General features: G+C 46.2%; 1 protein-coding gene across 4 annotated transcripts in view; it reads right to left on the minus strand.

The window, feature by feature from the left end:
• Fry (FRY microtubule binding protein) overlaps nt 1-20098 on the minus strand; it is a 243032-nt gene that overhangs the window by 10544 nt on the left and 212390 nt on the right. For all 4 annotated transcript variants that reach the window (NM_001170398.2, XM_039089331.2, XM_063271250.1 and 1 more), the window contains exons 52-58: nt 19093-19290; nt 18590-18751; nt 16038-16204; nt 14659-14848; nt 10052-10201; nt 9050-9148; nt 6111-6194 (exon numbers count right to left, since the gene is read on the minus strand). In NM_001170398.2, the coding sequence (NP_001163869.2) occupies nt 6111-6194; nt 9050-9148; nt 10052-10201; nt 14659-14848; nt 16038-16204; nt 18590-18751; nt 19093-19290 (1050 nt within the window). The remainder of the gene's footprint in view (nt 1-6110; nt 6195-9049; nt 9149-10051; nt 10202-14658; nt 14849-16037; nt 16205-18589; nt 18752-19092; nt 19291-20098) is intronic.

Below are 20098 nucleotides of genomic sequence, written 5' to 3' on the forward strand. Positions count from 1 at the left end.
ACCCCCATCTCTGATGCCTGGTCTCCTTCCCGCCACCTATTAAAATATCACACGACCATGACAGGTGTGCCGGGACTGAAAACGAAAGTACTGAGATTCTTTTGGTTGTTGTTGATTCTGGTCACAAATCTCTCTAAAAGCTATGAAAGAGAAACACCTTAAAGCCTATGTTGTACATTATATATGGCCGAGGCCCTGGAAAACGTCATGCCTACAAGTGTCACACTTAGGTGCTGACATATAATGCACTATCAGATTAGGTACACAGGGCCAGTTTTTAAAAATTACTTTTAGTTATGTGTATGTGTGCCCGTGTGTATATGTATGTATGTGGTTATGTGAGCATGCTTTAGAGGTCAGAGGGGTCGGAAACCTAAGAGCTGGTGTTACAGGCAGCTCTGAGCCACTGATGTGGGAGCTGAGAAACCAACTCTGGTCCTGTGCAAGAGCAGCCAGTGCTCTTAACCACTGAGCCATCCCTCCAGCCCTGCACAGGTCCAGCACTGAAGACTCTTGGGGCTTCGTCAGAAGAGAACAGTCCGTCTAGTGAGCACAGCGTCGGGTAGATACTGGCTGGGTAGGGGCGGGGCCTGCTGTGTGGGTTGGGCGTGGCAAGAGTCCAGATGCTAAGAGGAAATCCTAAACAGCCGAGGGGCAGGAAGTTTGCAAGTGGCAGAACAGAAGCAAGCCTTGTGGCTTACGGTCTGGGAGCCCATCACCCTGGGAGGCTGAGGCAGGAGGACTGCTGCAAGTCTGAAGTCAGCCTCGGACTTGAGATTTTAGTCCGCCTGCCTCTGGGTCCTGTATGGTGGAATTACAGGCATGTACAAGTATGCCTGGCTTACCATGTCTTACCCAATGCCTGGAAGTCACATGTGTGAGCTAAATGGGAGAAGGCTTAGGTTCTACGTGGAAAGTAACTTAGGCTACTGACGAATTTCATTGTGTCTTAGCATGTGAGCGCATGAAATCTAGGAAGGCAGGAGTGCTAGCCACTCACCTCTTAATTGGGTTTGATACGGTGACAACTACCTCCCTCCCTTCCTCTCTTCCTCCCTCCCTCTTTCCTTCTTGTTATTTTCTCATTTTTGCAGGGCTGGGGATTGAGTCCAAGGCTTGCACATGCCAAGCAAACTCTTTGCCAGCAATCTACATCTTCAGTTGGCAGCCATTTTGTTTGTCCAAAAGAAAAAAAATGGTTTTTTTTCAGTCTTGTTCAAAGTTAAAAACCTCAATGCCTGTGATACTATTTGTACTTGATGTACAAATATGAGAAAATATTTATACTTGATGTACTTACTATTTATAAGAAAACTGTGAATTAATCCTAGCGGACACATCTTTAGCCAGGATGGGAGAGAAGATTTGCTTTTGGAACACAGATGGGTGGACCATATCTGAAGGTTGAGGTTTACTGGGTTTCAACCAACTGGAGAACAGTGCGGCTCAACATTTAACTTGCTCAGCCCATATTCCCTTGCTGTATCGGGATAGGAAAAAGCGGCAGGCAGAGTGTTTTTGCAGGACAAGCCTCATAGTTGGAACGATGATTTGAGGACAAGATGTGCTGAGTGTAAATTACTACGGTTGTACCCAGAGTCGGAAATGCAGTTTGAATGTAAGTATGGCAACTGAAATAAAGTCTAACAAGCGACAGTTCCTCAGCTCTCGTGGGGACGCTTCTGCAGAGCCCTAGAGATAAACGGTGTTTGCTACTTTACAGGATGGAGGCTGAAAATATTGTCTGGAGAGACCAGAGCTGGCAGGAGCCCCTGCTTCCTGACCTAAGTGTTAGGTGAGCTTCAACCACCAGGGGGAGCTACTCCAGAACAGAGGGACCAGTGGGACCCGGTTTTTAATTGATCAGAAATTGCACATTGTGAAAAGTTTTTCTGTCTTGGCTGGGGATAGGCAGGGATGGGGGAACGACTCCAAGCACCATAAAGAAGAACGGTATGTGCATGTGAGCAGAAATCCCCTTTTGAGACAAAAGCAAACCGCTCCCCTGTTCTTCGTGCTATTTGACGTATGCCGTATCTCACCCTAGAAATCTGCTTATACAGTCATCAGGGAGCCTAAGTGAGTAACTGGCCTAAGACCCCCAATTATTACATACATGAGAGTAAAAGCATCTTCTCCAGGTAACCGGCTGTTGCCCAGTTCCCTGGTTCACGGACCACTGTGTCCATAAACCAGCAGGATGTCAAACTCCACACTCGTGCCAGACGGGGCAGACATGGTTGGTTTTATTAGCAGGTTAAAGGCATCAGACATGGGGCTGGAGAGACGGCTCAGTGGTTAAGAGCACCGACTGCTCTTCTAGAGATCCTGAGTTAAAATCCCAGCAACAATATGGTGGCTCCCAACCATCTGTTAGGAGATCTGATGCCCTCTTCTGGTGTGTGTGAAGACAGCTACATTGTACTCATATAAATAAAGTAAATAAAAATCTTAAAAAAAAAAAATAAAGGCCTCAGACTTAGATGTTGCTTCTCCTGTATTTTTCTGTGGCCCACAGTCTTTTTTTTCCCTTATGTGTGTGTTCTGCCTCTAGGAGTAGGCAAGAGACAACTTGGAGAGATGGAGTATGGCGTTTACAGCTTATCACTCAGATCCAGCTTGTCTCAAATGCACCATGAAAAATTCTTTATTGCAGAGGGATGTAGCTGTGCTGGCTAGGGTGTTTGTTTTGTTGTTGTTTTTCAACTTGACACAAACCAGAGTCACCCGAGAGGAGGGAACCCTGACTTGGGAAATTGCCTACAACAGATTGGCATGTGGACAAGTCTGTGGGGATATTTTCTTGATTGTTGTGGGATGGCCCAGCTCACTGTGGGTGGTGCCATCCCTAGGCAGGTGATTGGACCTGTGTTATAGAAGAAGGCGGCTGAACAAGCCATGGGGAGCAAGCCAGTAAGCGGCATCCCTCCATGGTCTCTGCTTTGGTTCCTGCCTTCAGTTCCTGCCTTGTAGCCCCTCAGTGACGGGTCTACACGATGTGAAGTGAAGTTTACCCTCTCCTCCCAAGTTCTTTTTAGTCATGGTGTTCACCCTAGTGAGAAGAGCAAATTAGGGCAGTTGTAAAGGAGCAAATGGGGTCATACACATACCATACCTGAAAGTATAACCCGCCATTTTTAGTCTCAGGCCTTTACTATATACCTAGAGCTGCCACATCAAACTGAGTGGCTGAAGAGAGACTCCATCTTTTAATCTTTCTTTAATAAAAGACATAAGAGATGAGGAGCAACAAGTACCCCAGGAGCCACACAACTATGGCTCAGTTAAGAGAGGTCACGTGCACAGTGGCCGTCCCCTAACGTGACATTACCTGCATCAGAACCTCCTTAAGATTGTGTGCGTAAACTATGATGTTCCTACGAAGGGCGTGTGTGTGTGTGTGTGCACGTGTGCGTGCGTGTGCATGTGTGTGTGCGCGTGCGTGTGCATGTGTGCGCGCACGTGTGCATGTGTGCGTGCGTGTTCATGTGTGTGCATGTGTGTGTGCGTGTGTGTGCGCACATGTGCATGTGTGTGTGCGCGCACGTGTGCGTGTGCATGTGTGTACAGAGAGCTGGAAGTGCTGGAGAGGATATGAGTACAATAGATTAATGGAAACCAAGAAGTAGAAATGAAGGCTTCTGGAGAGCCGGAAGAAATAAAATAGCAAAATTAGTATATTTGAAAGTAGGATGATTTAGCTTTAGTTTCCACTAATCTATAGGGCTAGCACTCAACAAACAGATCAGAGATTTGGTTTCAACCTATATTCCTAAAGATTTATCTATTTATTATATAAAAGGACACTGTAGCTGCCTTCAGACACCAGAAGAGGGCGCCAGATCCCATTAACAGATGGCTGTGAGCCACCATGTAGTTACTGGGAATTGAACACAGGACCTCTGGAAGAGCAGTCAGTGCTCTTAACCACTGAGCCGTCTCTCTAGTCCTCAACCTATATTCATAATATAAGAATATAATGTATTAATATATTCTCCTAACTGAATCTTCATTACTGGGTGTAATAGGATTTGACAACAGAGTCAATGCTTAAATAACTAATCATTTTTATACACTGTATACAAGCCATACTATAAACTGGGCTAGGCTTTTGCTAATTGTAAGGTCTAACCTGGTGACTATTTTCTGGCCTGACTTTGGCCAGCAGGCTGAGGTAAAAGGATAAATAAGTTGGAGCCGGAAGTAGGTCCTCATAGGAGGTCGTAACATGTGAAAACTAGTAATATTTTATTTTTTAAAAGTAACCAAACTGGGTGTGGTGGCACAGGACTTTACTCCCAATACACAGGATGCAGAGGCAGGCAGATTTCCATGAGTTTGAGGCCAACTGGTTAACCTAGGAAGTTTTAGGACAGTCAGGGCTACACAGGGAATCCTGTCAAAGAAGCGGGTGGGAGAGGGGGAGTACTCAGATGAGTCAAATCAGGACACCACAGGTGCACACACAGGGATTAATGGAAAGTCTAGGATGGCTCTGAACTCCATATCTGAGTAAGGATTGCTTGCAAATTAATTATATTGTAGCACCATTACGCGCTTATATTCAAACTCTCTGAAAATGTGCAGGGCAGTGTTAACACATGCCTTTAGTCACTTTTAGGCAGAGGCAGGCAGATCTCTGTGAGTTTGAGGCCAGCCTGGTCTACAGAATGAGTTCCAGGATAGCCAGGGCTACACAGAGAAACCGTGTCTTAAAAACCAAACAAAAGTCTTGGGAAACCAGAGACTGAAATACAAATGTGTTTTCAAAAGGAGCAAAAATTCACAATTCTAAGATTTCTCAGCGGTACAGTTGCTATCCTTAGTCACTTATCTCGGGGTGGCGGCGCACAGCTCTCCCCACTCTATGTGGAGTATTGGATTGCTGGTGTTAGGTGGGAAAGTGTCACCCCAAACTGTACTGGGCTCTGTCTGCATTGATCCAGCCTAGTTCCTACGTGGGAGGGTGCGTGATCTGGAAAGCCTTCTCGGTAGAGATGTAATTCTACCTGCTGCACACAGACAGGGCCTTGCCCTCCTAGCTCCCTGTGTCCCCTCCGCTCACGGCTTCAGTTTGTCCGCTAGCAGCCTTAGTCTGATCACGTCCCTGCTGCTTAAACTGCTGACCGTTTTACCATCGCTGTGCAGTGGCTGAGTCCTCACAGCCAGGCTTCTGCGATGTCTGTAGAAGCCTCTCAGGCTTGCCTTGTCCATCAGCACCTGTTGGTCCTGTGGCCTCTCTTCAGTTCTTAGGACATCGTGATCCCTTCTGCCTCAGGTCCTTTATATAAGCCTTTCATCCTTACCCACTTTCACAGTTACATTCGAGATCTCTTCTGTCTCAGCACCAACCAGGAAACCTTCCCCGGGCCACCTGCTGCTTGACACTAGTGTTCTGCCAATGGCTCCCTTTTCATTTACCACAGGCCAGCCCCAGTGACGTCTTGATTGTCATCTGTCTCCCTGACAACAAGAGGAGGGCAGACCCTCTGGTGGAACCATGTACCCCAAATCGGAGGCTCTTTAAAGCCTAATTCCAGAGTAAATAGTTTAATCTCGGTCTTCTTTCCAGTTTCCTGCATCACAGAACATATATGTAATCAGCTGCTGGTATGTGGCATGTACCTAGGGCTCTCCTAAACTGGAAAATCTTTTTAGCAGTGTTTGGGGGAAAGTCAATAGACAACTTTCCTTTAAACCAATGAACCATTTCACTGAAGGAATTAAGCAGTCCGGCAAGGAATGGTGGAATGTGGTTTCATATTCTGGATTAAGAAAGGCTCATTAGGAAGTGATTAGCACGATTTAACAGCATCTGGCAAAAAGGTTAATCTTATGTCCCTATTCTTCCAGAAAGGAGAAAACAAAAGTCCCCTGGTCCCATCAATACACGACCATGCATGGAGTAGGTGCACACACATCCATGCATAGTACAGATGCACACAACCATGCATGGTATGGATGCACTGCCTTCCCCGTTGGCATCATGTGCAACTGGGAGACGGCTCCTTCCTTCTCTTCCTTTCTCAAGTTCCATGCTTCTGGTGAGGCTCAAAACCAACACAGAGCCAGACCGCAAGAAAGACATACATTTAACGGGCGTTCATTACCTTTTCTTCCGAGTCCCCGGGCTGGCAGGTAATCACCTCATCCCTGGAGCTGCCTGCAAATGTTGCCTTACAGTTGGCAAGCCACTGTTGTCGAGAAAAAGAGAGGTGGGACATGGGTAGATCCACAGATGTCCTAAGAACATTTAAATCGTGGGGTTTGTCGGGAAAAGCTGATCATGCTTCTAGCAAGAGTAAATACGAGTTCATCGGAATGACTTTTAGGAAAGGAAACTTGAGAGGCGAAAGATTTGCTGGAATTAAAATACCTGACACAGGTTTTAAACACAGGTTTGTGTTTAAAATACAATTTCTTTTAAGATTTACTTATTTTTATTTATGTGTATGTGTGCTTGCATATATATATCCATATCTATAGGTATATAGATGCGGATATAGATATAGATAAATAGATATATCACTATAGATATGTCTGGTGCCTGTGGGGCAAGAGAGGGGTTAGAAATCCTGGGATTAGAGTTACAGATGCCTGTGAGTCATCATATGGGTGCTGGGAACCAAACCTGGGTCCTCTACAAGAGCAGACAGTGCTCTAAATTGCTAAGCCATCTTCCCTATCCTTTAAAATACAATTTCATGACCAGATGTGAAGGCACACGCCTTTAATTCTAGCACTTGGGAGACAGAGACAGGTAGATCACTTTGAATTTAAGGCCAGCCTTGAGTTTTTTGGTTTTTTTTTTAAACCGGATCATTCCTGATTTAGGTATGAATGAAAATAAATACTTATATGGTTAGAATAATTTCATATAGCTGAGATTAGGAGATAGGATCAACACTTCTCACAGGTGAGAATATTCTGGCCTTGCTGCATACCCACTTCTGCATTGTGGTCAGGAGGCTGCCATGGTGCAGGCTTCTGCCCCTGGAAGAAAGACCATTACAGCAAGGGCTCGGCCATTAAGATGGGGATTCCACCTAAGACGTGGATTGTACTAACACAAGAGTGAGATGAGCAATTTAGGCACCACACAGTGGGCTCTGAAATTCCCACCTCATGCCAACAGGTTAATGTGCTTCACCAGCCAGAGACAGAGGCTTGTTCTTACCAGCTGACAGCTAGTAGCTGGGAAATATAGGCAGGTGGTGAGCCACAGAAATGAGAGGGGCTGGAGAGATGACTCAGTGGTTAAAAGCACTGACTGCTCTTCCAGAGGTTCTGAGTTCAAATCCCAACACCCACATAGTGGCTCCCAACCATCTGTAATGAGATCTAATGCCCTCTTCTGGTGTGTCTGCAGACAGCTGAAGTGTACTCATATAGAGTAAATAAATAAATCTTTAAAAAAAGAAGTAAGAGACAGGGAAGTTATGGCGCAGTCTCAGAACTTTTGCCCTCTGAAAGCTCACGGGAATAAGCTATACGGTACATCTCTGAGTTCGAGGCCAGCCTGGTCTACAGAGTGAGTTCCAGGATAGCCAGAGCTACACAGAGAAACCCTGTCTCAAAAAAACCAAAACAAGTGAACATCCTCCTCTTCCTCCTCCTCCTCCTCCTCCTCCTCCTCCTCCTCCTCCTCCCCTTCTCCTCCTCCTCCTCCTCCTCCTCCTCCTCCTCCTCCTCCTCCTCCTCCTCCTCCTCCTCCTCTTCCTCCTCCTCCACCACCACCACTGCAGGGAAAACCTGCAACCCAGTAAGCTGCCAGCCATACAGGATGGACTCAGGGCATAACAGCTTCCGTGGCTGTCATAACTCACAACTTCATAGTAACTTGCAAATGAGATGTTATCAGATGACCAATAAGAGATGGTAACAGCTTTGGTCTGAACTAAAGTCCATCTGGCTTCAAAATCCATATTCTTTCTTACAGTGTCTGGAGAATTTTATTGGAGGAATTTGACACAAGTAGGTGTCATGCATACGCCTTGTCACAGACATCATAGGTGTCATATGTACACCTTGACATGGTTTGTGTAAATTTGACACAAACCTAGACATAACTTGGAAGAGGGAATCTCAGCTAAGAAATCTATTCCATCAGCTCAATCTGCTGAAAAGCCTATGATGCATTTTCTTAACTAGTGATCGATGTGGGAGGGACTGCCCACTGTGGGTGGTGGCACCCCTACACAGGTGGTCCCAGGTGATATAAGAAAGCAGGTCGAGGGAGCCATGGAAAGTAAGCCAGTAAGTAGCACTCCATGGCTTCTGCTTCAGTTCTTGCTTCCAGGTTTCTACCCTGACTTCCTTTCATGATGACCTCTAAAATCAAACAAGCCCTCCTCGAATCCAAGTTACTTCTGGTCATGGTCTTTATCACAGACTGGAGAGCTAAATTAAAATCTTGGATAAAGAACACTAGTTCTAATGCATCTCGAGGGACATACTGCCAAGATGCAAAACGTATGTGCTGGTTTCTCGGTGGGGACCTTAGTGGGGTAAGGTTGAAAGTGAACATTGATTGCTCTTTCCTTGGTCCTATTCCAGCCTCTTGGCCTTTTGACCAAGGTCACGTGCATTTGGCTATGACTAGCATTATATGTAGTTCTGTCACTCTGAAGTAGGAACTGACAACACACTCACACACACACACACACACACACACACACACCCCACATATACACACATTACACACACATGTACACTACACATGCACACACACATGCACACATACACACATGCACACACACAGACACACACATGCACACACCACAGTTATATACACACATTACATACATATAGACACACATGTACACACTACATACATACACAGACACATGCACATACCACATTTATATACACACATATATACACTACACATACTACACACACACATGCACACACTACATACATACACACACATGCACACTACATACATACACACACACACACACATGCACGTGTGCGTGCACATACACACCCGTCATGGCTGTGCTCTTTCAGTTGTAACTGACTGTCATGCACAGGAACACAGGCTTACCGAGAGCGTGGCCTCCTTCCTGTTGTTGTATGTGTCCAAATACTCTTGCAGTTCCAACACGCTGAACTTCAGCTTGTCCAGGAGCCCACAGGAAAGGAGCTAGAGACAGGAAAACAGTTGGCTTTCAAAACGGATGGAAATACCAAGGTCTAGTATACAAACAGGAAAGGAGGAGATGGAGAGTTAAGGGACGAATTTGGCTTCACTTTGGCTACAGACAGAACTGGAAACTAGTTTATAACCCAAGCCTTCCATGGGGAACCTATGTTCAGATATGATACCCATTTTATGGGTGACTATTATCAATCAATATCAGCAATATTGCCTGCTTTGTTACGGAGGACAGACCTGCAGAGAGATCTGTAAACTAACTTTGTACTTAGCTGGCATTTAAAATAATTTAAGACGGAATCATTTTTCATACTGCATTCCTTGCTGAGAGACCAACCAGGCTGCGGGGAAGACTCTGTCTCCTCTGACTCCGTAAGCCTGAGAACTTGGGGAGGCTGTAGCTAGAGAAGAAAAATTCAAGGCAGTGTTGCAGAGTTTTCTTCATAAACTCATGACCTGATAGTCAGTCGGAAGCTGACAGGGGCTGACCTCTGTGAGAGTCATAGAATCACGGACAGTTGCCAAAGTCAGGAAAACTCAGAGACGGGCTGAGGAGATGAAGGAGCCATTAGGTTGTTCCTAATTCTCTGAACTGCCTTGGCCTCGGATGGCGATGTTCACTGATTAATCTGCAGGCCTAGGGGCCTTCAAGACTCATGAGACAATTCTATTCTGCTCACAGCTTTTGGAAGTGTTTTTAAAATGAGTCAATAAGAGGACCTGGGTTTGATCTCTAGAACCCATTAGTGGAAGGAGAGAACCAGTCTCTAAAGTTGCACACACACACACACACACGCACACGCACACACGCACACGCACACGCACACGCACACTATAGTAACAGATCTATACATGAATATCTCCCGTGCTGGGCAGGGCAGAGATACTCACAGTCTCTGCGTCCACGAACAGTGTAGGGCACTCAGAGCAGGAGGTAAGCATCTGGGAAGAGCTGACAAATTTGGACCCGATTCCCCGGAGGTTATCGCCAAGGTAACTGGCTGCATCACAGGTTAGGAAGCAGAACCTCTTTTGAATATTCTGCAAGGCAGGAGAGGGATCATTCACAAAGGCCACCTTCAACTTGTACACTAGAAAAATAGATTTGTGTTTGTGTGTGGGGGTGCGGACGTTTAAAATAATTTGGGGCGTTGGGGATGCACACCTGTAATCAAAGACGTGGGAGGCAGAGACAGAAGATCAGGAATTCAAGGCCAGCCTGTGTTACATGAGGAGATATCTCAAAAACAAAGGTAAAAATGGAGTTAGAGAGATGGCTCAGCAGTTAAGATAACATGCGTGGGGCTCTTGTAGAGACCCAAGTTTGAGTCCTAGTACACAGCACCAGGGGAATTCAGACAGAACGCACTGCAATATAATAAAAGCCATATATGATAAACCCATAGGCAACATCATCCTCAATGGAGGAAAATTCAAGGTCATGCCATTAAAATTAGGAAGAAGACAGGGCCACCACCTGTCCCTACTGCTTTCAACACATGCTTGAGGCACTAGCCAGAGCAACAAAATCAAAGAAGAAAATTAAAGGGGTATGAATAGGAGAAGAACTAGTTGAACTATCCATATTTGCAGCTGGTAAGAGATCCCAAAAATTCTCCCAGAAGACTAGAAATGATGATACTTTTAGCAAAGAAATACTAAAATCCACTTGGATACAGAAAGGAGCTCAGATAGGCGGGGCAGTTCTGAGCAGAAGAACAACACAGAGGGATCACTGGTCCAGATTCTGAGCAGTATTACAGAGCTGAACCTATACCACTCGGCAGCATATGCCTGAAGGAAATATCACCAAGTGCTGCTGGGGCAACTAGATGTCCTTGTGCGGGAGGATGAAATTAGACCTTTTTCTACCTCCCTGCACACAACATCAACTCCAAGTGGACCAACGATGTTAATTTGAAACACAGCGTGCGGGGTTGGGGATTTGGCTCAGTGGTAGAGCGCTTACCTAGGAAGCGCAAGGTCCTGGGTTCGGTCTCCCCAGCCCCGGAAAAAAAAAAAAAAAAAAAAGAGAAGAAACACAGCGTGCTGAAAGTGACAGATAGCTGGGAACTTAGGCAGTAGGAAAGGCCCTTCTGGATAGGACAATGTTTGCTTGGGAGCCAATCACTGACAAATGGGACCTCACAAAACTAAAACGCTTCTTCTGCATGGCCAAGGAAACAACCAACTGGGGGAAAAGCCCGCAGACTGGGAGGGAATCTTTGCCAGCTATCCATCTGAGAGAGGATCAATCTGCATGTACATCTGAAAGGGGAAACAAAACCCAACAGACCAATAAGTCAAGACAGGAAACGATACAATTAAAAACGAGCCATGGAACTGAACAGAGACAGCTTAGAAGAAGAAACAAAAATGGCTAAGAAATGTCTTCAGTGTTTCACATCGGTCGCCATTAGATAAAAGTTAGAACTACTTGGACGGTTTCTTACTCCAGCTAGAATGGTAAAAATCGAGAAGACAAGGGACAACAAATGCTGGCAGGGAGAGGGGAACATGCACGTATCGCTAGTGGCACTGCAAATGGGTGCAGCCACTTTGGAAACCAATGTGGAGAATTCTCAACAAATAGACCATATGGCCTGGCTATACCGCCCTGCAGCATATACCCTAAGCAAGTGACATCCTACTCAAGACTTGCTCAGCCGTGTTCATGGCTGATCGATCGCAATAGCCATGTGTAGGCTTAGGATTCCACTGCTGTGAAGAGACACCATGACCACGGCAACTCTTATACAGGAAAACATCTAATTGGGTTGGCTGACAGGTTTAGTCCACTATCGGCATGGTGGGAGCATGGCAGTGTGTAGACAGACATGGTCTGGAGGAGCCAAGAGCTCTGCACATTGATCCACAGGCAGCAGGAGACTGTGTGCCAGACTGGGCATAGCGTGAACATAGGAGACCTCAAAGCCCACACCTACAATGACACATATGACAGCAAGGCCATACCGCCTAATAGTGCCCTTCCCTGTGAACCAAGCATTCAAATACGAGTCTATGGGGACCAACCCTATTCAAACCACTACACTGAGAAATGGAGACAACCTAAATATCCTTCAACTGACTGATGGGTAATGGAAATATGCTATACATACATTATTCAAAGGTGTGTGTGTGTGTGTGTGTGTGTGTGTGCACTCGCACAGGCTATTGAGTTGAAAAGAAAAATGAAATTATAGGGGCTGGAGAGATGGCTCAGCGGTTAAGAGCACCGACTGCTCTTCCAGAGGTCCTGAGTTCAAATCCCAGCAACCACATGGTGGCTCACAACCATCTGTAATGGGATCTGACACCCTCTTCAGTGACAATGTGTACTCATATACATAAAGTAAATAAATAAATCTTTTTTAAAAAGGAGGAGAAAAGAAATTATAAATGGTGGAAGTAGAAAATGCTACACTGTGTGAAATAATCCAGACTCTATACCACAGAGGAGTGGGTATAAAGAACCTTCTCTTCCCAGTAGAGGCCATCCCAGAAACCCACACCTAGTCAGCGTGGAGGAGCGAACAACCAACAGGCGGTGGATGTGTACACCCAGCCTCAACCCCCGAGGCACAGGGAACATCATGGAAAGGGGGAAGGGTGCTGGGGCAGCCAAACGCCAGGGAGATGTGGTGTCTTCTAGCTATGTCAGGGCAGCGACATGCATGGCATTTCAACAGTGTGGTCCCCTAAACAAGACCCCCACAAAGACGACATTAACCGACGGGCCAGTTAGAGGACAAACATCTTCAAGGCCCCACCCCTCGATGAAGAGCTCCCAGCAACAGTGGCTACTGAGATAAGAAAACGCGTCTTTCCCAGGGATGGGACACACATAGATAAGAGCAATTCTAAACGATCGTATTATATAAGCTATAGATTATTTATATATGTATACACGTGTGAGCAAACTTAAAGAAGAGTCATAACGGCGAGAGGGAGCTGAGGGCATGGGTGGAGTTGAAATAAATGTAGTCCTTGTGGTGGTCTGAATAGGCGTGGCCCCCATAGGCTCATAGATCTTAATGCTTGGTCACCAGGGAGTGGCACTACTAGGGAGTGTGGCCTTGTTGGAGGAAGTCTGTCCCTGGGGGTGGACTTTCAGGTTTCAAATGCTCAAGCCAGACCCACTATCTCAGGCTCTTCCTGCTGATTGCCAACCCAGATGTAGAACTCTCTTCTTCAGGACCGACCATGTTGGCCTGCATGCCACCATGCTTCCTTCCATGACAGTAATGACTGAACCTTGGAAACCGTAAGCCAGTCCCATTTAAATGGCGTCCTTTATAAGAGTTGTGTGGTCATGGTGTCTCTTCTCAGCAACAGAAACTATAACTGAACTAGTACTCACATGTGAAATTAAAAAAAAATACAATAAATGTTTAAAAAGAAAAAAAACCCAAACATCTCATTCTGTAGTCCCAGGATAGCCTGGCCATCACTATGTAGCCCAGGCTACCTCCAGGATTGCAACAATCTGCCTGCCTCTGCCTCCCAAAGCTGGAGAGCACAGTCATGAGCCTCTTTGCCTGGCACTAAAAATGTTTTCTACCATTATGAAAACGTCCAGGGTGTGTGCTAAGGAGAAGGGGAGAGGCTCCGAGGGAGTAACATACAGCAGTTGAAGACCCTCTTAACGTTCTGACTGCCATGCGTGCTGGCTAATGCTAGCTAACTCGACACAAGCTATTGTTATTTGGCAAGAGGGAACCTCCATTGAGAAAATGTCCCCACTGGATTGGCCTTTAAGTGTGGGTGTAGAACATTTTATTGATTAGTGATTAATGAGGGAAGGCCCAGCCCTTTGTGGGCGGTGCCAACTCTGGGCAGGTTGTCCTGGGTTACATAAAAGAGCAAGCAGAGCGAGTCACAGGGATCAAGCCAGGAGTGTTCCTCCATAGTCTCTGCTTTGGTTCCTGCCTGGCTCTCCTCAAGGGTGGGCTGCAAGCTAAGGCCGAATTAAATAGTCACTCCCCAAGGTGCTTTCGGTCACAGTGTTTTATCACAGCAAAAGAAACCCCAACCAGGCTACCATGGTTCCTGACCATTGAGAACGACAACAGAAAGTGGAGCGGCAGAGATAAAAGGTCCTGTCATGACAGCTGACCCAAAATCGCTTGAGTTCAGCGTCCTCATAAGGGTGAGGCAAAAAGGGATGAATAAAAGCTGCGGGTAGAGAAACTAGCCTCTACCTGAACAACCCTGGGGGCAGCTATTCTCAACCTGTGGCTTTCGACCCCCTTTAGGGATCCCACATCAGATATCCTGCATATCAGATATTTAATTAGGACTCACCACAGTCAAAAAATGACAGCTATGAAGTAGCAACGAGATAATTTTATGGCCGAGGGTCACCACAACACGGGGAACTGCGTTTACGGGTCTCCGAGCTAGGAAGCTTGAGAACCGCTGCTGCCCTAGAGTGCGTGTGTGTGCCCTGGTAAAGCCCACAGCCACGACCGTCTTCAAGATGCCCCAGGAGCCCCTACCTTAAACAGAGAGGAGAACACATGAAATGTGTACACAGCACAGGAGCCGTCTGAGTCACACATGAGCTGGTTAATGTGGCTGCGCCAGGCTTCCTCAGCGTCATCACAGGAGACCGGCTGGAAGGCCGCAAGGATGGCCGAGAAGAAGGGCGAGGGAGGGGGAGACACGCCTCTGTCACCTTCTCCAAAGCTGAAAAACATAGACACCATGGCCATCAAAAGGTGGCAGCCTCTAGCACCCGCCTGTGCATGTTTGACACGTGTGTGAGCCTGGAGAGGTGGCCCTTTGGGTCCTTTATTCCTTGAAAGGAATCCTTCTAGGGCTTTGTTTTTTACTAGAGGTCTCTGAGATCCTTGTTTGACCTCTGACATTTCTGACTCTTCCTTTTTTCGGTTGGGTGGGGGTGGCGGTTTAAAACTGGTCTCAGTATGTGGTCTTGGTTGGCCTGAAACTCACTGTGTAGACCAGGCTAGCCTTAAAGTCACAGATTCACCTCTGCCTCCTGAATGCTGGCATCCAAGGGGTTCGCCACCATGCCTGGCATCTCCAAGGGCCTCAGCAAGCCCTCGCTCTCCCAAGGGCCAGGCCTCACACTAAACATCTGTTCCTACCAACAGCACCCTTCTACACTTTGCATTCAGGGAAAAAAAAAAAAAACTCTAACCCAACTTTGGGTTCTTCAAACTTGTCCCTGATGCAGACAGACAAGGAATATACGTGCACAAACTCTGGGAATACCGAGGTTCAGGGAGGGCAGGAGAAGGATGAGGAACAGCAGAGTGAACAAGAAAGACAGGAAGGAAGGCAAGAGGATGGGGAAAGTCCTGCTCTTCCCTTGCTATCCGCCGAGCCTTTTCCTCTGACGGTTAGATAGCCTCTGTGTAGCCCCTGGCTTTGACTTAGCTCTTATTACAGCATCTTGACTTTGTGACATGTGGCAGATGCTGGATCAATGCAAGGTCTGGTGTTTTCACTTCTCTTTGTGCTTATGAAAGTCACTGCTTTTAGAGGCATTGGCCACCATGCCACCAGACACTCCATTAAAGAGCATGAGGTTAGCTTGTCAGGAGCCTGTTGGTTGTGTCTTTAACTCAGAAAGAATTCATTTTCAAGCTTAGCTCATATCTCATCTTCAAAGCTTCAATTCCCCAGGGATTTGTTTTGGGGGGGGGCTCTTTTCATGTCGCTCCCTGGCTCTGTAAATTCTTAGTCCCGTGAGAAGCCCTCCATGGGGTAGGACGACAGCATCTCAGTGAGGCCAGGTTCCACATTAGGAGGTCTCTGCAGTATGAGGGTGTGTGAGTAACTAGAGGGGCACTCGGGCTGCACAGTATGTGCTGCATACTCATGCTGACCCCTTCCCCAGGGGCTGCCTTGCCTGGCGAGAGTGTACTGGTCCAGGCCCCGATTGCCTTTTTCCTCCGCCTCCGTCATATCCAGGCTGAAGCTGTCACTGCATTCAAACGTTGCTGGGAGCTCATTGATGGAGCTTGAAAGATCGTCTTCATGCACGGTGGTGTCTTCCTCTTCCGGGACTACCTCAGCCTGCAGTGACAAAAGTTTAAACCCCAATGTGTAAGAATTCTGGATTCAAAGAAGCAGAAATGAAATATTGGGAGGGAGGGAAAAGGGCTTAGGAATTCTCCGAAGTGTCCTTTCTCCATCATCTTCCTTTCCGTGTCTTCCAAAATCATCCCTAAGGGCTTGGTCTTGATCTATGTTCAGATTGTATGACCCCCCTAACTTCAGTATTGTCAGAGAGACTCCTCCCCCCACCCTCCACCCTGTCTAGCTTCCGTGTTTACAGATTAGCAACCTCTGCTCCATGTTCAAAGCATTTATTTGCTCAGTGTTGGGTTGGCCATCAGAGTAGGAGCTGGAAGAGAAGCCATTTGCCTTCATAGTCCTAAGACCTCGGCACCCCCAGAACAGAAGATGTGTATGCTAACGCCTGGACCAGTCCCTGGAGGCCCGCTTCACAAGACTACTGTAGTTTCAAAACCCAGAAAGAAGCCAGACTCAGATAGACTCTGCTTTTACAGCCCAATATCTTAGAGACAGGCACATCCAGACCTGTTCTCCAACAGGAAATTCCTTTTCCAATAAAGGCTAGAATGTAAGTGCATCAATGCATGACATGACAGACGCTCAGAGGGGAATCTGTGGTGTGCCTTATACCATGGTGACAGGCTTTCTTAAACAGAAAGCACCCCATCACCCACCTGCATCGTAACCTCCCAGGGCAGCGGCTAAGGTGAGAGTGTAGCTCTCATCTCTCACCCAACCATAGAGCAATAAACAATAAAAAGTATCCGCTCATGGGCAGGCAGATCGGAGCTCAGTGAGAGGCAGGGAAGAGATACACAAAGTAAAACAGAAAAAGAGGCTGGGCTTGAGCTGAGGCGGTGTGTGGGGTGGGGAAGTCAGCGGGAGAACAGCCTGTTCCATGAGAGGAAGGAAGGCAACTGGGCTACACGTCAGAAAAGCAGAGGAAGGAAACACACGTGCGTGCTTCTGTGAGTCGTCTTAGAAATAAAGTCAAGGTGAAAGAGAAACATCTGGACTTAGACCTTTACCATGGGTTAGTTTGTGGCCACTGGCTTACAGTATTTTGAATTTGGGATTAATGAGGAAACATGAGCAGGAGTTAAGGCTGTAGAAGAGAGTCAGGATAGCTCACGTCCTTGGTGGTGCCAAGTTCTTACGGATGAATCTATGTTTTCTCTAACATCATAACTATGTCAAATACCACAGAATTTAGGTCATGAGAAAATAGAGGTATCTTTTTCTTTTATCTTTCAGAGGTTTAATGTTTTATTGATAGAATCAGATTATTTCTCTCGAGAGAAATCTGTCTGTCTGTCTATATACTCATATTTAAAAGAAACATGGAGAGACTGTAGTCACGCTGAATTTTTTTTTGATGCTTTTCCAAGAAATTTAACTTAAAATGCCTTAATCTTGGGATTAATGTTCTAGTGATTTTCAATCTAGAACAAGAGTTTGCTCAGGGAACTTTATTTTATTTTTTGTCCAAAAAAAAAAAAAAAAAAAAGACAGTTCCAACTCCAAGAATCCCAGTTATAGTTTTTATTTCTCCTTTTGAGTTGGGGCAGCCTTAGAAAGAATTCTTATTTCAGCTCTAATATTTTTAGATAACTGCACCTCAGTAGTTGCTATTGGCTTAAAGCATCCAGAGGTTTCTTGATTTCAGCATATTGTAAAATGATGTAGAAAATGTTAGAGTTTTCCTTTAGCAATATCTCCCCCCTCCCCACACATACACACCATTTTTTCCTTTTACAAAGTTGTAAAACTGTAGCCAAAATCAGGATCAGGAATGACTAATTCCATTCCAGTAGATACCAGACTATTTTGATATCTCTAGTATAAAGAAATAAAATTCTACACTAAAGGTCATATGTGCGGTTACAGCATGCGAATGAATGATTTATGGGCAGGGTATTTTCTGTGGATTGTGATTAAAAAAAATGAAATGTCCACAAGTTTTTTTTTTTTTGTCTCAAAGCCAACCTTTAGCTAGGAGAGTTTTATGAAAGTCTGGCATAATTCTGTGTGCTCAACATTAAATATTCCTATGGAATCAATGAGCAAATTGTGTAATGGTTCCTACGCAGGGAAAAATCCCCCCCCCTCGGGCGAATACTCCTACGCCTCACTTAGAGAATTGTTTCTTAAAAGCCACCACACTCTCGCCACTATAACAGTCTCTCCACAGCTTCCCTCTGCAGCCAGTAGTCAAGGACTTCCTCTTACAAAGACCTCAGGCCAAATCTCTCAACCAAAGGGAGGTCTGCTCAAGTCTGTGAGCGTAAATCAACTTCAAAGCGTGGGAACGGGCAGGAGCTTCAAAGCAGAGGCGTAAAGCCCCTCGGACTATAATAAAAATTCCACAAATCTCTTCTTCACCTTTGACCCCTCCGAAATCTGCAGATTATTGATATCAGGCAAAGAGGCCTCGAAGTTTGTTATCCTGGCATTGAAGGGATGAGGGTCTGCCGGGGTGGAGTCACAGGCGCTGGTCAGCAGCTCCATAGGATTGGCCTCCTCGGAGGGGGAGAGATTCATGATCTGTTTGGAAGACAAAGCAAAGAGACCATAACAGGAGCTTCCTGTCAGAGGAACACACCGTCGCCCCCCAGTGGTTGGTTGACAGACACCACTTTTCCAAGTTCTTTATGCCACAGGTTGTTATTAGCATATTAACACAGCAGAGGGCCAGCCCCCTGTGAATCTGGCCTTAGGGCACCAACTGCCTACCGCGACCTACAGAGAAGAGGTCACTGAGACTCCACCCGAGCGTTCAGATTTCAGTCCAGCAGCCATAGAGTTTATTTAGCAGGAAACAGAACTCCTGGATTAATTCAAAAGACAAAACCAAGCCCAAGGCTTCTGGGAGAGTTCCTACTTACAAGGTCTGAATGTTCCAGGATCTGGCTGGCGGTGAGGTCCTCCTCCGATGACTCATCTGAATCCTCGTGGCTCATCTTGTTTAGGCTGGGAGTGCTTCTAGAGAGCTGGCGCTCCTCCAGGGTCTGCATGTCGCACTTGTCCAGGCTGTCCAGGGAGCGCCTGCGCACTCCCCAGTTGAAGTTGTCCATACTCTCCCCCTGAAATCACATCACAATCCGCTTTCCATGACACTGTCGGTCAGTCCCAGCTTACAAACAAGCGCGGCCACCATCAACTCTCAAGCCCTTCCTCATCTGCTGTGATGCTCAGACCTCGGTTTACCAACGAGAGGAGACAAAAAAAAAAAAAAAAAAAAGAAAGAAAAAAAAGCAAAGCTTTTCTGCTAATGCGTGTCACCACACAAGTAGAAGTGAAGGCACACATCAAAGAGACATATATATATATATTGTGTGTGTATACATATATATATATATATTGTGTGTGTACATGTATATTATATATGTATATATGGGGTTTTTTTTTTGAAACAAGGTCTCATTGTATAGCCTTGGAACTCACTTTGTAGTCCAGGCTACCCTCCAGCTCACAGAGCTCCATCTGTATCTGTCTCTGCCTCTGTCTCTCCCTCCCTCTCTTCCTCTCTCTCCCAAGTGTTGGGATTAAAGGCATGCACCATCGCACCCGGCAGGAGATACATATTTCTTAAAGTTGATTTTGGGAAACCCTAGAAAATTTTGTGTTTTCAAAAATCTGTCCAAAAAAAGAAGAAGAAGGAGGAGGAGGAGGAGGAAGAGGAGGAGGAAAAGGAGGAGGAAGAGGAAGAAGAGGAGGAAGAAGAAGAGGAGGAGGAGGAGGAAGAGGAGGAGGAGGAGGAGGAGGAGGAGGAGGAGGAAAGAGGGAGATTATGAATACTAAAATAACTTTAAAATTAGCAGACACCTCCTCGCCCTGCCAGCCTCGGTTTAGTTAGAGCATGGGGAGGAGAAACAAGTATGCTCACAGCAC

Source organism: Rattus norvegicus, chromosome 12 (genome assembly GCF_036323735.1).
Source record: "Rattus norvegicus strain BN/NHsdMcwi chromosome 12, GRCr8, whole genome shotgun sequence".
NCBI classification, from domain to species: Eukaryota; Metazoa; Chordata; class Mammalia; order Rodentia; family Muridae; genus Rattus; species Rattus norvegicus.